The sequence below is a fragment of the Montipora foliosa genome, chromosome 1, assembly GCF_036669935.1.
Source record: "Montipora foliosa isolate CH-2021 chromosome 1, ASM3666993v2, whole genome shotgun sequence".
NCBI classification, from domain to species: domain Eukaryota; kingdom Metazoa; phylum Cnidaria; class Anthozoa; order Scleractinia; family Acroporidae; genus Montipora; species Montipora foliosa.
The window spans coordinates 45,535,234-45,550,233 of NC_090869.1; the positions used below are offsets into that span (position 1 = coordinate 45,535,234).

Here is a 15,000-nt window from a genome sequence, read left to right on the forward strand (position 1 = left end):
TGCCTATACGGGGAGGCTCCACCTGAAACGGGTACTTTTTTCAGGCTTGAGGTATGAAAGGGTAGGGATTTCACTAGCTGAGGTATATAACAGGGTAGGGAAATCTGTCATTGGAGTCTGTGAAAATGGATGCAAAGTTCTATAAAAACAAGGTATGTGTAAGGGGGTAGCATTTGTCAATAAAAGGTATACTGGAGGGTATATAAAAGGGTAAGGCATTGGACCTCGGGGTGCAGCCTTCCCATATAAAAATTTGTTAATTACCCCCCTTATTGGGGAATAAAGTAAGAGATGTTTGTTCATTTTTGTCAAACTAAAAAGTGTTACATGAATAGCTCAGTCAGACAATAATCTTTTTATCCCACCAAAATTTTGCAGAAGCATTTGTAAATGAATTTCTTTTACTTAATTCATTTTCATTGTTTTTTTTTTCAGAGTTGTTAATCATTATTAAGGAAAGATATTTTAAGGGTGGGAAACCTGTTAACTTAACAGTGGCTCTGAATGCAGGCGACTTTAAAACATGTGGAAAAGCAATGGGGATGTCCATATTGCAAGGTGGCCCAGCACCCAACTTCATGTCACCAGCCTCTTTCTCCATCAGAAAACCAGGATGCCTTGCTAAGAACAACTTCTGAAAGGGTAAATTAGCATCCTTGTATACTCTAAGAATGATATTATTTTTAAAAGTACAATTTTAATTAACAATAAAATTGTTTTATTTATTGCATTGTACTTTTAACACATCCACACCTGAACTTCGCAAATAAAAGTGCTTCAGTAAGGTAAAGGCCAGAAAATTTAACAATACCTTTTCCGCAGGAAAGAAACTTTATCAAGCCGACATTACAAGCACATGCATAAAAAAGTAATTGTAATCCTTAAGGGCACAGAAGTACACCAATTGCTTTGTAACTTTAGACAGAACATTGCAAGGAGAAATGTGTTTTACTTCCTTTTTGAACTTCTTTTAAGGTGATTCCCGGGTAAAAGAACCCGTCATAGATTTCCGATGAAACTTGGTATGATGACATTACAGTACAAGGAGATGTTAAAAAGGTAATAAAAAGAGGGGGTCACCGTGCTTGTTTTCATGCCACGATGCTGACAAATATGGTTATTTAGGTGACTTTTGGTTATCTCAGTGCACAACAAACAAGATCGATTATTTTTCAATGCGGCGTGCTATATCACACAGAGTTCGACTTTCTTTGATTGCTTATTCATCTACGTCCCAGAAAAAATGGCTTCAGATACCCTGCATTATTAATTGATATTTTTATCCTTTAAAGGAAACATAATTTGGACTTGCTCTGCTGGGCCCGTTACGTCTCTATCTGTAGCATTTATTTCATTTGCCAAAAAAGTAGCTATAGATTTCTGCCAAATTTTTTCTCAGTTATTGCGGATATTGTTCTCATTGAATTTATAAAATAAAAAGTGGGGGTCACCGTGCTCGTTTAAGAGAAAAGGAGCTTTTATCTCGCTATCGAGCTTAGTTTGAGGGAAATCCCTTATGTTTTGTACGCGCGCGCGCTCATGTGCGCGTGCTGATGACGCAAAAGTCGTGCGCAGTAGGAATGCGCAATGCTAAACTAGGGAATCACCTTAAAAGAAAAAAATTCTCAATTTGCCTAAATTTTACAACCAAAAAGATTTGTTTTCAGCTATCAAAGGCCACAACAGATGAGCAATTGAGAGCTGAACTGACATGTGATGAGGTGCTTGATGTGCTGGAAAAAGTGGGATATTCAGGCATTCCACAAAAGGAGACTGTTGCTGGAATTCAACCTGTTATACAGTAATGATCTTAGTTGTACTTCACTAGTAATAGACATGTGTTTCATTTACCTGACTTGTGCATAAAAACACTACTTTTCACTAAGCTTCTTAAAAAAGGAGACACTAATACTCTTAAATCACAATAATCTTAGGTCAATTTGCATGGAGTATTTATGTGTGGATGTTGTTGACGTTTTGCTGCGTGTAAATGCTTGCTATTTTGAAACCCTAATTTGAATGTACTATATTTAATTTGCAGGTAAATATTTTTAGTTTGCATGTGCAATTTTTAATTTGCATGTACTATATTTAATTTGCAGGAAATATATTTAGTTTGCATGTACTCTTTTTAATTTGCAGCAACATTTTTAATTTGCATGTGTGACCCTTCTGGGCCACCGTAGATAACTTTAAGCATACATGTCAATATTCACGAAACGAAATATAAATACATTTACATGTAGCATTTATGTGTGGATGTTGTTGACGTTTTGCTGTGTGTAAATGGATGCTATTTTGAAACCTGGTCCTCTGATTCTTTTCGCGCTTATGATAACGCAATCGGCGAAAAATAATTCCCTCCAAGCAATACAGTGTAGACTGACCGAATCACATTTTAACAACAGCAAAGTAAAACTTATAATAAAGCTGAACTACTGTAAACTAGACCCTCCGTGAGGGTACACTGGGTTGCCTGTGGTACGTGCACCGTTCCAGACAATTTCTTCAAATTGGGGGGTCATTAAGACCATTTAAGGGGTCACCCAGAAGTCATACCAGCAGAGGCTCTTTGGCTCACAGGTTCTCACACGTTCGTACGAGGAAAAAAATCTGTCCTTGCGTAATATGTAGCTCTTACAGTGCACGATATTGTTTTGGTATTGTCTATCATTGTAGTGCCATGGTAGAAGCTTTGGGTAAATAGCCTGAGAAGACATGTGGTTACTAGCAAAGTACTGAACCCAGAAAGATTGAAGAAAATAAATGGGAAGTGAGAAACATTGGCTTCTGGGCTGACATGTTGATAAACTTCTTTTCACCACAAGTTTAAATTAAGCGTGCCCTCTGAGCATCTGACAGTTTTGTAATACTAACGTTTACTAAAGTTAAGCCCTCTCCGGCGGGATTACTGTCTGGATGGGTGACCAAAAACATATACCCCTTCGTAAAACAGAAGCATTGGACCGAAAATACTATTAACGCTAACAAATGCGAACTTAGCAAGGTACGGATTTTGTTAGCTTGCTTTATGCAAAAAAAAATATTGATGCAAAAGTAAATAAATATTGATACACAGTTTTTAGAAAGAGCAGAAGGAAGTTTCCAGGACGGTTGCTCGAGAATAACATATTTACGACACGAAAACAACATTAATTTTGAACCGTGGATATAGAATATAAACAGCTACCATTTTATTTTGCCGTGACAGTTGTGGGCCACCGTACAGTTACGATCAGCGACAAACATTTTGGGAGATTTTGCTACGTTCAATTTTGTTATTGTACGTTTTGGCTGCACAAGTAAATCGCAAAATCGAAAGTGACATCACCGGAATTCAGCGGGCGCCGTGATTACTAGTAAGTTACCGAGGCATGTTTACTTGCCAAATAGTGAAGCATCTGTGTCAAATGCAAGATACCGGGTTTTCGTAAGTTTCTTTTTCTGTCAAGTGTTATAAAGTTTGACAATAAATGAGCGAATTCAAAACAAGTGGGCAGTTCAAAAAGGCAAACAAAAAATCGGGTATGATACTAAAATAGATAGGCGACGCGCTCATTCACAGGCGGTGAGCAGTGAAACTGAAACGGTACACGAAATGAAACAAATGCAAACATGCGTTGAGCCAGCCAAACGTGGTGATATTCAGAAGACAACCACATATGTGCCCTCGGATTTTTAGAGTAGCTTGGTGTAGCTAATATCTCCGAGCATTTACCCTCCCAACCATGATACACCATAGTAGACAGACCACAACACCGGGAACTACATGCCCTACTCTTTCAAACCAAGTCTTGATTATTCAACCATAGTGGACACTTGTCGCGAAAATGTTGAAACGAAAAGCTGAATAAAGTCTTCGGAAACCAGGAGGGCAATTAGACATGCAACATTTTCTTCGAGAAAAAGCCACGACAAATTGATGTACAACAGTGAATATTCTGCCCTCTTTTACACAAAACTCTGCGTGTAAAATTTTACACGCACTGTGAAGAATTTGCGTGTAATCATTCTCACATAGTTTCATGTATTTTTTCACTCGCGCGTAACGCGCGCGTGATTTGCGCGAAATATGGCGGACATAATACGCACGTGTAATGCTGCTATTCCTGCGGCCAGTACAATGGCGTTAAAACGGTTGAAACAAAACCCACCTTTTCAACATAGAATCCAGGAACCACCTTTCCATTGAAACCCTGAGAGATGCCAACCTTCAGAGAGAGATCTCAAAATGTTGATAAAAAATAAATGACAGTAAATTATAATTATATACTTAATGACCACTCCCTGTAGGAGCTTTTCAGGGCCAATGAAACTGCTGCTTCAGCAGCTGTCATTCTCGAGGTCACAACATCTGACCAGAACTCAGAAGTATATTCAGGTGAAGCTACGATCCTCGCAGTTATGAACGCAATTTTTAGCAACTACGTAGAGAAGCCTGAAAAATTCAGGACTTCGACGGGGTTTGAACTGGTGACCTTTCGATGCTGGTGGGAAAAGAATAGTGAAAATTAAATATCCAGACAGACTCCATACATGCCAAACTTTTTGTTTAATTTCCATTGTTCCTTTCTTTCACTATACAGGCTCCTTATCAACTATTGTTCTTCTACTACATTTATTTATTGCAATTTTCAATAATTTTGACTTGATAATGACGTTTAGCCACATGTAACATAAAAACGTTGTCGTTTTTTAACAAACCTGAAATTCGTCCAATTAGATTGCTACGATAAGCAATGCGACATGACATGACAAAAAACAAACGGTCGAAAAGCCTGTCGGTTGAAGGTGGGCCTTTAACTGTAAATTGAAGTTTGATCAACCCCTTCACACCTTAAGTGCCCCCCCCTCCCCAATCAGCAAGCAAAATTATCGTCTGGCATTAGCCAGAGTAAAATCTTCATGTGTAAAATCTACATGTGTAAGACATAGTTTTAGATTGGACCTATATGTTGTTAACCCATTCACATGTAAAGCCCCCCTTCCCCCCCCCCCCCCCCCACCTTCGGCAAGTAAAATTGTCTGGCATTAGTTAGTCTCATTCTCAGATGGGGAAGACTCAGTTTATAAGTCACTGGTCGGGAAAAAGGGAATCACATGCCCACCCATGCAGAAATCTATTTCTCTTGGGATGTCAGGTGCTTTTCTCTTCCAATGCCAACCTCAAGTCTGAATATGTGATTCCCTTACCCAACCACAACCAATGCCTCGTAGAATCTTAATCAAACTTTACACTATTGGCAAGTCTCATTTAATTTTTCAATTACAATCTAGAACATGCAGCTGACCTGTTTAGATGGTGTAGTCCTTATGTGATCTGTTCCACAGTTTTCCTTCTCCAGCTGATAAGTAAGTGCTAGAATTCTCAAATCCACAGCAGAAAGAGTTTTGAAATCTCCAGTAAGTTTGGAAAATTCAGTCACTGCGAATCACAAAAATAACAATGATACATGTACCAGAGATGTATCCAGAGTGCATCATTGCATTCTGGGATGCACTTGTTTTTCTTTGTACACACAGAATATAGAACAAAAGGTCCAATTGGATGCAGAAAAAAAAAAACGAATGTTTATGCAAATTACAAATGCCATTTCTCCCTATGGAGAAATGATTGAGTTCCTCAAATTTCAAGGTAAGCTGTTATTTTTTTTTTGGACTTTTTAGTCGAATGATTTCATTTTGCCAACAATTTATATGTCCAGCTTGAGGAGTTTGAAATCCCATGTGTTGCGTGACGTTATCTGGGCTGTTTTTTATGTGAGACAATTGGCGACACTTTCGATTTGCCAATGATACTTCAACATTTCAGTCAAAGTTCAGTTTGTTGCACACTTTCCAAGCGAATTTCAAGCTTTTGTTTGTTTATCATGAGTGAAATGACACATAACCCATCGGTGAAGTATGTAAAATTCTTATTTTGGGTGACCCTGTTGATATTAATTCCGGGCGCTCATGTGTCATCGTTTCAGTTCTTGTTTTGCACATAACTTGCTGTTTTGCAAATTATAAAACTTTTTCAGAGTTAGTGTTGAAAATAACGTGTTTGACACAAAACTTAAATGTAAATTCAATCCCTTGATTATTAACATTGGCCACAGCACGTCTTTTCTATGGATAACAGGTAACAGGTAATGGGTAACCCCTTACCTGTTACCCGTAGAAAAGACCTGCCGCATTGTTGATTCGTTTACGATTACCGTTATGATTTGATTTAGCGCCTGGTGCCCTCATTTACATTTGACACCTCAAAGGAGGGCACTTATTCGAGACAGAGCGCTTGTTTATTTAATTTTTTGAGAAACAACCAAATGTTCAAAACAAAACTTTAATAAATATTAAAAATTACTAACAATAACAGAAACTGTAACAGTAACAAATTGTAGAAAGTTTGGTTACTTTTAAAGTGCCCCTGTGATAAAAAAAAACCACTTCCTTTTTTCCTTCAGATTTTGAAAGTGTGTTTGCTTAACACCTGACTGGCAAAATTTTATCCAAAGGCCGTTTACTTTGAGTGTAAGGATTTCATGGTCCGCCATTACTCACCTTCAAAACTGACCGATTGGACCTCAGACGGTTGGATCCAGGGAAAAGTGACGTCAGAGGCTCACTAGCTTAAAATTTCAGTGTGTGAACGCAGCTTATTATATATGCAAAGCGTGAGTTTAAAAGTCTGAAAGCCCAAAACCCCCGTGGTGCATGTTAATTCTGCCGCGTACACATGTATTGCATTCTTAAACTAGTGAGCCTTTGACGTCATTTTCTCCTCGATCCAGCTCTCTCAAGAACATAATGTTAGTAATGGCGGACCATTAAATAGGAAAATTACAGTTAAAATAAAGAGGAGTCTTTTTGAAATCAAGGCTGAAAACGTGGGTAACATAGTTTTGAAATCCAAAGAAAAATATTGATTTTTTGGTCACAGGGGCACTTCAAAAGAATTGTTCATTTTAGCAGAAACAAATATCATATGAATGGTACGGTGAATGTTAATGAGTTATCTATTCGACGCCGATGACTTCCGTGTCACCTGCATCAATTATCAAGCTATCTGGTACAGCATCCTCAATGTTGGATTCTGTGATCACGTTGCAAGGATCCTTGTCACATGAATCGCTCATGGCTTGTTGAACAACCTTGAGCCATCCTTTGCAACGGTTAGTGCACAGCTCTTGAATGAATTGATAATTATTCTTTTGTCCAAGCCATCCCATGCCACAAGGATACACTAACTATCTGTCTCCGGAGTGGAGCACGCAAGTTTCCCGCTGCAGTGAAAAAGTGGGCTTCACCAGCCATACATTTCTCTGCTCTATAAGGCTTATTCCAAACCACGTCGTGTGCTTGAATGTAATTCGTTCAACCCCCTGGATGATTAAAGGATCTATCTTTGACATGCCTAGTTCACACTAAAGCCCGCCATGAGAACAAACTACAGGTCAAAGTGACTGGATCAAGGAGAATGGAAAACGGAATTGTTGTTGTTGGCCAGAATGACCAGCAGAGGGCACTAAATCGAATCATTACGGTACTCTTTTGTTTGTATAATTTATTAAACCTCAAGTGTGACTTGCTAAAATAAATTAAGCTCTTTTGCGAAAAATTGAAATTCAGTTTTGTTTTGCTTTTAGCTGTGGAAGCCTACATAATTATGTAGATCATACATTGTATCAACTGGAGCACACAGTTAGGCAGTGGAGGCAGTGTGGCCCAGTGGTTAGGGCGCTTGCCTTGAAATCTGGAGATGCCGGGTTCAAGACCGGCTCTAACCACTCGTTGAATTTGATCCTGGTCGTCCCTGGTTCAACTTCCCAGCTGCACTTGTAAATAGCCAACCGGTTTGCCTCCCGCCAGTTGGGATTCTTAACCGTTGTTGTTTCGTTCATTGTTTCATTGGCCCTGAAAAGCCCCCATAGGGAGCGGTCAATTAAGTATGTATTGTATTGTATTGTACAGTTCCTAAAGACGTTTTCAAATGTGATTTATGGAGCTTTGACATGCCCATACATGTACATACATGTATCAAGTTTGATCAATGAATCAACAGGCACACCAGTTTCAAAGAAATTGAGGGGAGGATAAGACTTCATTTCTGTGTAATTTAGAAATCTGAAAGGGTACTGCAGTAGCAATAATTAAGAAGAAACAGATCGAATATTAAATAATTATTCTTGAATATTAATTAGCTGGACCCCCAAAATTTTGCAATGGACCCCCAATTTTTTTCAAGAAGAGGTCCATAGGACCCCCAAATTTTAAAACTTGGATACTGTATTTACCCTTTTTTCCAATAAAACAGCTCCGAAATTGAGATGCGTATTATACACGTATAAATTAAGCTCTTTTGCGAAAAATTGAGATTCAGTTTTGTTTTGCTTTTAGCTGTGGAAGCCTACATAATTATGTAGATCATACATTGTATCAACTGGAGCACACAGTTAGGCAGTGGAGGCAGTGTGGCCCAGTGGTTAGGGCGCTTGCCTTGAAATCCGGAGATGCCGGGTTCAAGACCGGCTCTAACCACTCGTTGAATTTGATCCTGGTAGTCCCTGGTTCAACTTCCCAGCTGCACTTGTAAATAGCCAACCGGTTTGCCTCCCGCCAGTTGGGATTCTTAACCGTTGTTGTTTCGTTCATTGTTTCATTGGCCCTGAAAAGCCCCCATAGGGAGCGGTCAATTAAGTATGTATTGTATTGTATTGTACAGTTCCTAAAGACGTTTTCAAATGTGATTTATGGAGCTTTGACATGCCCATACATGTACATACATGTATCAAGTTTGATCAATGAATCAACAGGCACACCAGTTTCAAAGAAATTGAGGGGAGGATAAGACTTCATTTCTGTGTAATTTAGAAATCTGAAAGGGTACTGCAGTAGCAATAATTAAGAAGAAACAGATCGAATATTAAATAATTATTCTTGAATATTAATTAGCTGGAGCCCCAAAATTTTGCAATGGACCCCCAATTTTTTTCAAGAAGAGGTCCATAGGACCCCCAAATTTTAAAACTTGGATACTGTATTTACCCTTTTTTCCGATAAAACAGCTCCGAAATTGAGATGCGTATTATACACGGAATCCTTTATTTTAGACGTGCATCCCTCATTAGCATATAAACAAAGACACCTTGGTTTTTGATTGAAAAGTAAAAGGCTTAACCAAGAGTTGAAAATTTAGATCCACCAATAAATTAACCTGCCTGTTTAAACAACTCTGGTTTAAATGAACAACATAGCCTTCACTTTTGAGTGATTAATTGAAACATCAAAATGGCCACGAAACTCACCGGAGTTTACACTGCTGGTCTGATAAATTACGAATTGTTAATTCACTGAAGATCATCGATTTCACAGTTATATTATAAAACTTTGCAAAGAACACAACTACCCACTACATGTTATTGGAAATATAAACAAAATGCCACTGATCTTCGACATGCAGCCGAACCGAACCATCAACATTACACCGCAGAGAAGATTGTCACGACGGGAATTTTGATTGAGTCGCATTTTGTCAAGTATGGAGTAATAAACAACCTTGATGATACACAAGACGATCTTGTGGACGGCTATTAAGATGAATTTCTCAATGACGAATCTTGTGTAGGAGAACAGCTCGAGAGAACTGTTCAGTTGTGACTACGATTGAGACTTTGCATGAAGGTTTCAGTTTCTAAACAATTTACATAGGCTTATTTACTTTTACTGTTGTAAGTAGCGGAAAAGATTGTCTTATCCAGAAAATGGATTTTTCTCACGCTAGTTTTGCATAAACAATTTCTCTGTTTTCTACTTGAACATTTTTTTTTCAAAATGCAGTCCAAAATTGGGGTGTGCATTATACACAGGCACGTATTATACACAGGTAAATACGGTACATCTCTAGGCGCTTTCCTTTTGTCAGAACTGGCTGGGCAGACCTGTCATTTTGCAAAGAAAATGCTACAATTTTAAGGAACACTGGCATGCTAGTCCCTTGCATTCTTCTGGAGGAATATATATCGTCCTCCAAGGCTGTTAATTTGAAGGCGTTGTAGAGTTAATCCTTCCGAATGCCCCGTCTGGCCGGTCAGTTCTGTGAAATGGAAAGCACCCTCTGATGTATTGTACTGAAATAAATAAATATGGCTTGCATAAACGATTTACAACACAGGTGCCCCATGCTCAGTGTGAGCATGGCCGACACAAATATAACGATTTGTATGGGAATCCCGATAAAAAGCTCACGAAGATAATTATATAAAAAAATCTCAATTGAAAAGCCTAACCTTGTTGCCATTGTGGGTAGCTTTATTCCTGTGTGGTTATTTTCCAGATCCGACACAATTTGAGCCATTTTTCAATTTCTGGGTTGTCAACAGTTACAATAAAATCCCAAGACTGGAGACTAAATTCTCAGGAGCCACCAATTTGAGTCAAATAGTCCTGGATAAAATGTTCCCACGGTCACAATTCCACATCAGAATCAATTGACAAAGATTGAACTTTCATCTCAACCCGCCATCAACGCAATTCATGTACAGTAGCAGTCCTGAGAGCAATGTGAGGCAGTAATATTGCAACAAAACAGCTTTCGAAAGATGCGCTTTATAACAAAAGTCGCCAGGGCTTCAACCATTGATAACAAACTGAGCCTTACCAGGGTGGCAGACTGTAGTTTGTCAAATGCAAATTTCTTTATTCCCCTGGGTCTCCCGACATGACTGCATTGTCACAGTCTTGGTGTCCAATCAAAGTCACACCTCTTGGAGTCGACAAACTTCAAAAAAAGCGAAGCCGGAAAGCGTTGAAAGATGCAACAATGAAAGCCATAGTGAACAAACTTTTGCGCATTCATACCACTTTTATTAGTTAATAGGACTTCTTATTATATGGCTCTGTCTCAAGAGGACTGGGAACTACAAAATTCACGAATTTGATTGGCTAAAATCGATATTGACCGCGGTCTAGATTTTCCCATCTAGACCGGCATCTAGACCGGTAATGTTTTGCGGTGAAAAGATGCAAACTAAAATGCAAAAATATTGAGTATTTTTTTCTACCAATATTTATTTATGAAAGTGCCAAACAGCATGATGACAAAAGAGAGGATGACGAGCAAACTTTGACAGAATTAAGTTCAGCTCATCGCCGTTCGCAAGCAAAATGTCAGTGTGCAAAATGTTAATGTATAAACCAGTTACATTAAACGAATTAAATTGTTCTTGTTTGCCGTATAATAAACATCTTATTAACCGAGCTTAGTCAGTCTGTATGGGAGAATCTTGACCTCGGTCGTGTTTACAGACCTCACTGCGTTCGGTCTGTACTCACGACCTCGGTCAAGATTCTCCCATACAGACCTCCTGCTCGGTTAATAAGAGCTAAGTACGAACTAGGCTGTTCACAATCGTAGCTGTATTTATCAAGCCTTGAAGGAATTAATATTAATTACATGCATGCAAATAAAATTTGTTCCCGCAGTTTGTCAACCGAAATTTTTTTTCTTCCCCTGGGTCTCCCAACATGACTGTTTTCTCTCAGATGCTAATAATTAAATTTCACTGGCTTCAGTAAGTCCAGCCACAAAATATTAGAAGCATGATATCCTACAAGAACAAAATTTATTTGAATGTTAATTCCTTGAAAGCTTGAGTCAATGCAGTGGCGTTGGGAGATCCTGGGGAATAAATAAATTGTGGTTGACAAACTACAGTCTGCCACCCTGGTAAGGCTCAGTTTGTTATCAACAGTAAAAGCCATGGCCACTTTGGTGATAAAGCGCATCTTTTGAAAGCTGTTTTTTGCAATATTACTACCTGATGTTGCTCGCAGAACTGCTATTGCATTGATGGTGGATTGAGATGAAAGTTCAACCTTTGCCAATTGATTCTGATGTGGAATTGTGACCGTGGGAAAATTTTATCCAGGAATATTTGACTCAAATTGGTGACTCCTGAGAATTAATTTTAGTTTTGGGCCTTGGGATTTTATTACAACCGTTTACAACCCAGAGAGGCATTTTAATTGAGACTTTTTTGCCTTCATATAATTATCTTCTTAAGCTTGTCGGGATTCCCACACAAATCCTTTTATTTTTGTCGGTCAATTCCTCACACTGTAATGAGCTTGGGCGCCTGTGTTTACAAGGATAATTTTCTTTCTTCTACCTATTATCTGCACATCACGTTCATCAAACTCACTTTATTGAGTTCTTTAAGAGGACAGGACTTGGGAAATCCCAGGAATTAGTGGCTGGGTACACTGTACGTATTCGATATTTTAGAGTTTAGCCGATTGTTTAATATTCTAACATCAATGTTCCTGGTACCCCTTGGAGATCGAATTTATAGTGGGTGACATAATTGGCCGAAAAGTCCAATGAACGATACATCAAAGGAATATCTTTGTAAGCTTCCTTTGTCGCTTACCAGCTTGAAGTGCCTCAACAGACGGCTGTTTGAAGTGAAGACTGTAAGGTAAAACCGACAGACGTCGCCGAGTTTCCTTGTCCCTGATCTCGTTTACAACTTCCTCAACTGTGTATACATTCTCACACATATTATGCATCGGTGTGTTTTTTAGAAAGGCAGCTGAATCTGCCACAATAAACTGCACTTTACCATGCGTTTCCTTTGCCATGTTTCTATCCGACTCTCCATACCTACTTCATGTATCTCTTATTATAGTGTATTTAAATTATGGCGGAGCTCATGCGCGCGAAGCGCGCCAGCGGAGCACTATTGGTAAGATTTTTGGGTTATGACGTGACGTACGCCCGCCCGCCCGTCCGTCCGCCCTTACAGACTTTCGAGGTGGGGAGGCAGGAGAGCCTGTTCAGGCTGCCTGTTCGGGCAAGAGTGTTCGGGCAATAGCGCTTTGCACTAATGACGTCATGATGACGTCATGAAATTGTAGACCCCCAAGTGATTCAGACAAAAAACAAGGGAAATGAGGCATAATATTCGCTTCATTCTCTTCCGTTTTAAGCGACGTCGACGGCGTTCTTGACTCTGTTCTCGAAAGAGAACCAGAACAATACATAATTGACCATAATTGAGGGGCTAGAACGGTGTTAAGTGTAGGGGGTTGAAATTGACGGGCAAACGTGACGACCTTTTTAAAGGAGTGAGGGACTGTATAAGGTCATGTAAACAGTGGAAGTGACCACGCCCTTGATCCGAGCATCGATAATGTTCCTTGGTCTGCGGCGAAAATACAAAAAAAGGTTCGATGTTGGAAGGAAATGGTACCATAGTGCAAATTCTGTTCTCTATTCTACTCTGTCGATAGGCTGCCATGTTGGACTGAGTTTCGATGGGCCTACGCTACTCCTGCTGTTCATGGGTTTTTCTTTGCGATATACTTCGTAGTATGAGGGGCGTGTTAAATATTTCTCTTAGATGTGGGTAATTTTCTATCAGTTGCCATTTCCTGGTGAGCGGAGTGGTATTTTGTGACAAAAGTCAGAATTGTGGTACATGTGCGTTTTCATCTCCTAGTGCATGACCTCTTTTTGTTGGAGAATTTCAGTTCAGAGAGATGACTTTTAACACTGCTCTCTGAGTATCCTTTATTTTTATGGCGTATTTCAAAGTCTCGTTCGTTTTTCAAAACTAGAATGTGAAAAATTTGTTATTCGAAGCGGTACGCGACTTTCCCTTTTATGAACCTCCTTGTTACTCCTGGTGGACATCAGGAACTTCTGCTGTGGGGTCCTTTGTAGAGCACAAATATATATTTTTCACAGTTAAGAATTCCCGCGTTCAATCGATTAGCCAAGGCTTACGATGTCTTACAATGGTTTTGGCAGCGGCATGAAGACTTTATCTCCTGATTCCTCCAACTCTTTGCGGGAGGGATTTCGATAATTTATGGTTTTTATCTAGATACCGTGAGTCCGATTTACATCAACAGTGTTTAGTACTAACCATTTTACCTCCTTTTTAGAAACCAACTCCGCAGATTTATAAAGTTTTCTTCTTTTTTCCTTCAATATAGCTTACCTGGCCCTCATACATTTCCTTTCAGAAGATCGAAATGTTTGTCTGAGTCTACGTGAGGGGCTCATGTGACAGTCTATTTTTGGTAATAGTGCAAAGCGCTATTTTCCTTGGCGGGAAATCGCGTGACAGCGTTGCATTTGGCAACGCACGTTTTTCTGGCTGGAAATCGCAACAGTGACGAGCAACGGGGTGAAAGTCGATACGGAGAAAAGCGAAAGAGCATGAGACAAGAGGGGACAAAATTTGAGACATTTATTCAAAGAAAGCCTCGAGAGAAGCCGAGGAAGGAGAAGAGGAGAAAACTTTAATGAAAATCACCGTAAAGCTAGGAGCGAGAGACAAAACACTTATTTACTACGGTTAGCTTTCAGGTCATTGTTGAATTTTATGAATCGCCTATTAATTAGTTTTTTCTTGTTAATTCAATCTGTGATTTACTTGATTATCACCATCCTATCCTACCCAGCTATCCTTTTTGGTATATCGCACAAGACGATTTCCTTTCCGTTACGTCATTCACCGATTAGTGTGGTACACGTTTTTGGTCAGTCGTTCTTAGTCCGTCTCGAGTTAAAATAGCCCTTGGCAAAATCAGGATCGGACCGGACCGGACCGGACCGGACTGGATCGGATCGGATCGGATCGTATTTACAAAACACGGACCGGATCAATAACAAAATTCCTGCCAAAAGTAGACGGTCACCAGACAACGTGCTGAAGACAGGGGAAGTCGAACTCTGTGCCTTTCTCTCTTGTGTAGTCGTCTCCTCATCTATTGAGACTCGTCGAAATGTTTTTTTTTCCCAGAGTTGATTACAGATTCCGAAGCGGAAATATGAAAGATAAGATGTGACGAATTGACTGCGTGCGCGACGGTCTTCTTCTTCAAACATGAAAACTGACAACAAGTTTTTACTTTACCCCAGTCCCTGACAATTTCACAATAGCTTGATTTAACAACGGAAAGGGAGCGTCGGTTGACGAAAGGAGAGCCCTCCTTTCCCTTGGGCTT

At 39.5% G+C, this 15,000-nt stretch overlaps 1 protein-coding gene across 1 annotated transcript in view; it reads right to left on the bottom strand.

Moving 5' to 3' along the window:
• Positions 1–12,642, bottom strand: part of LOC137999542 (RNA-binding protein NOB1-like) — a 26,481-nt gene extending 13,839 nt beyond the window's left edge. Inside the window, exons 1-3 of the mRNA XM_068845343.1 lie at positions 12,414–12,642; positions 5,292–5,425; positions 4,155–4,211 (exon numbers count right to left, since the gene is read on the bottom strand). Of these exons, the coding sequence (XP_068701444.1) occupies positions 4,155–4,211; positions 5,292–5,425; positions 12,414–12,624 (402 nt within the window). The 5' untranslated portion in view covers positions 12,625–12,642. The remainder of the gene's footprint in view (positions 1–4,154; positions 4,212–5,291; positions 5,426–12,413) is intronic.
• Positions 12,643–15,000: the final 2,358 nt, after the last annotated feature.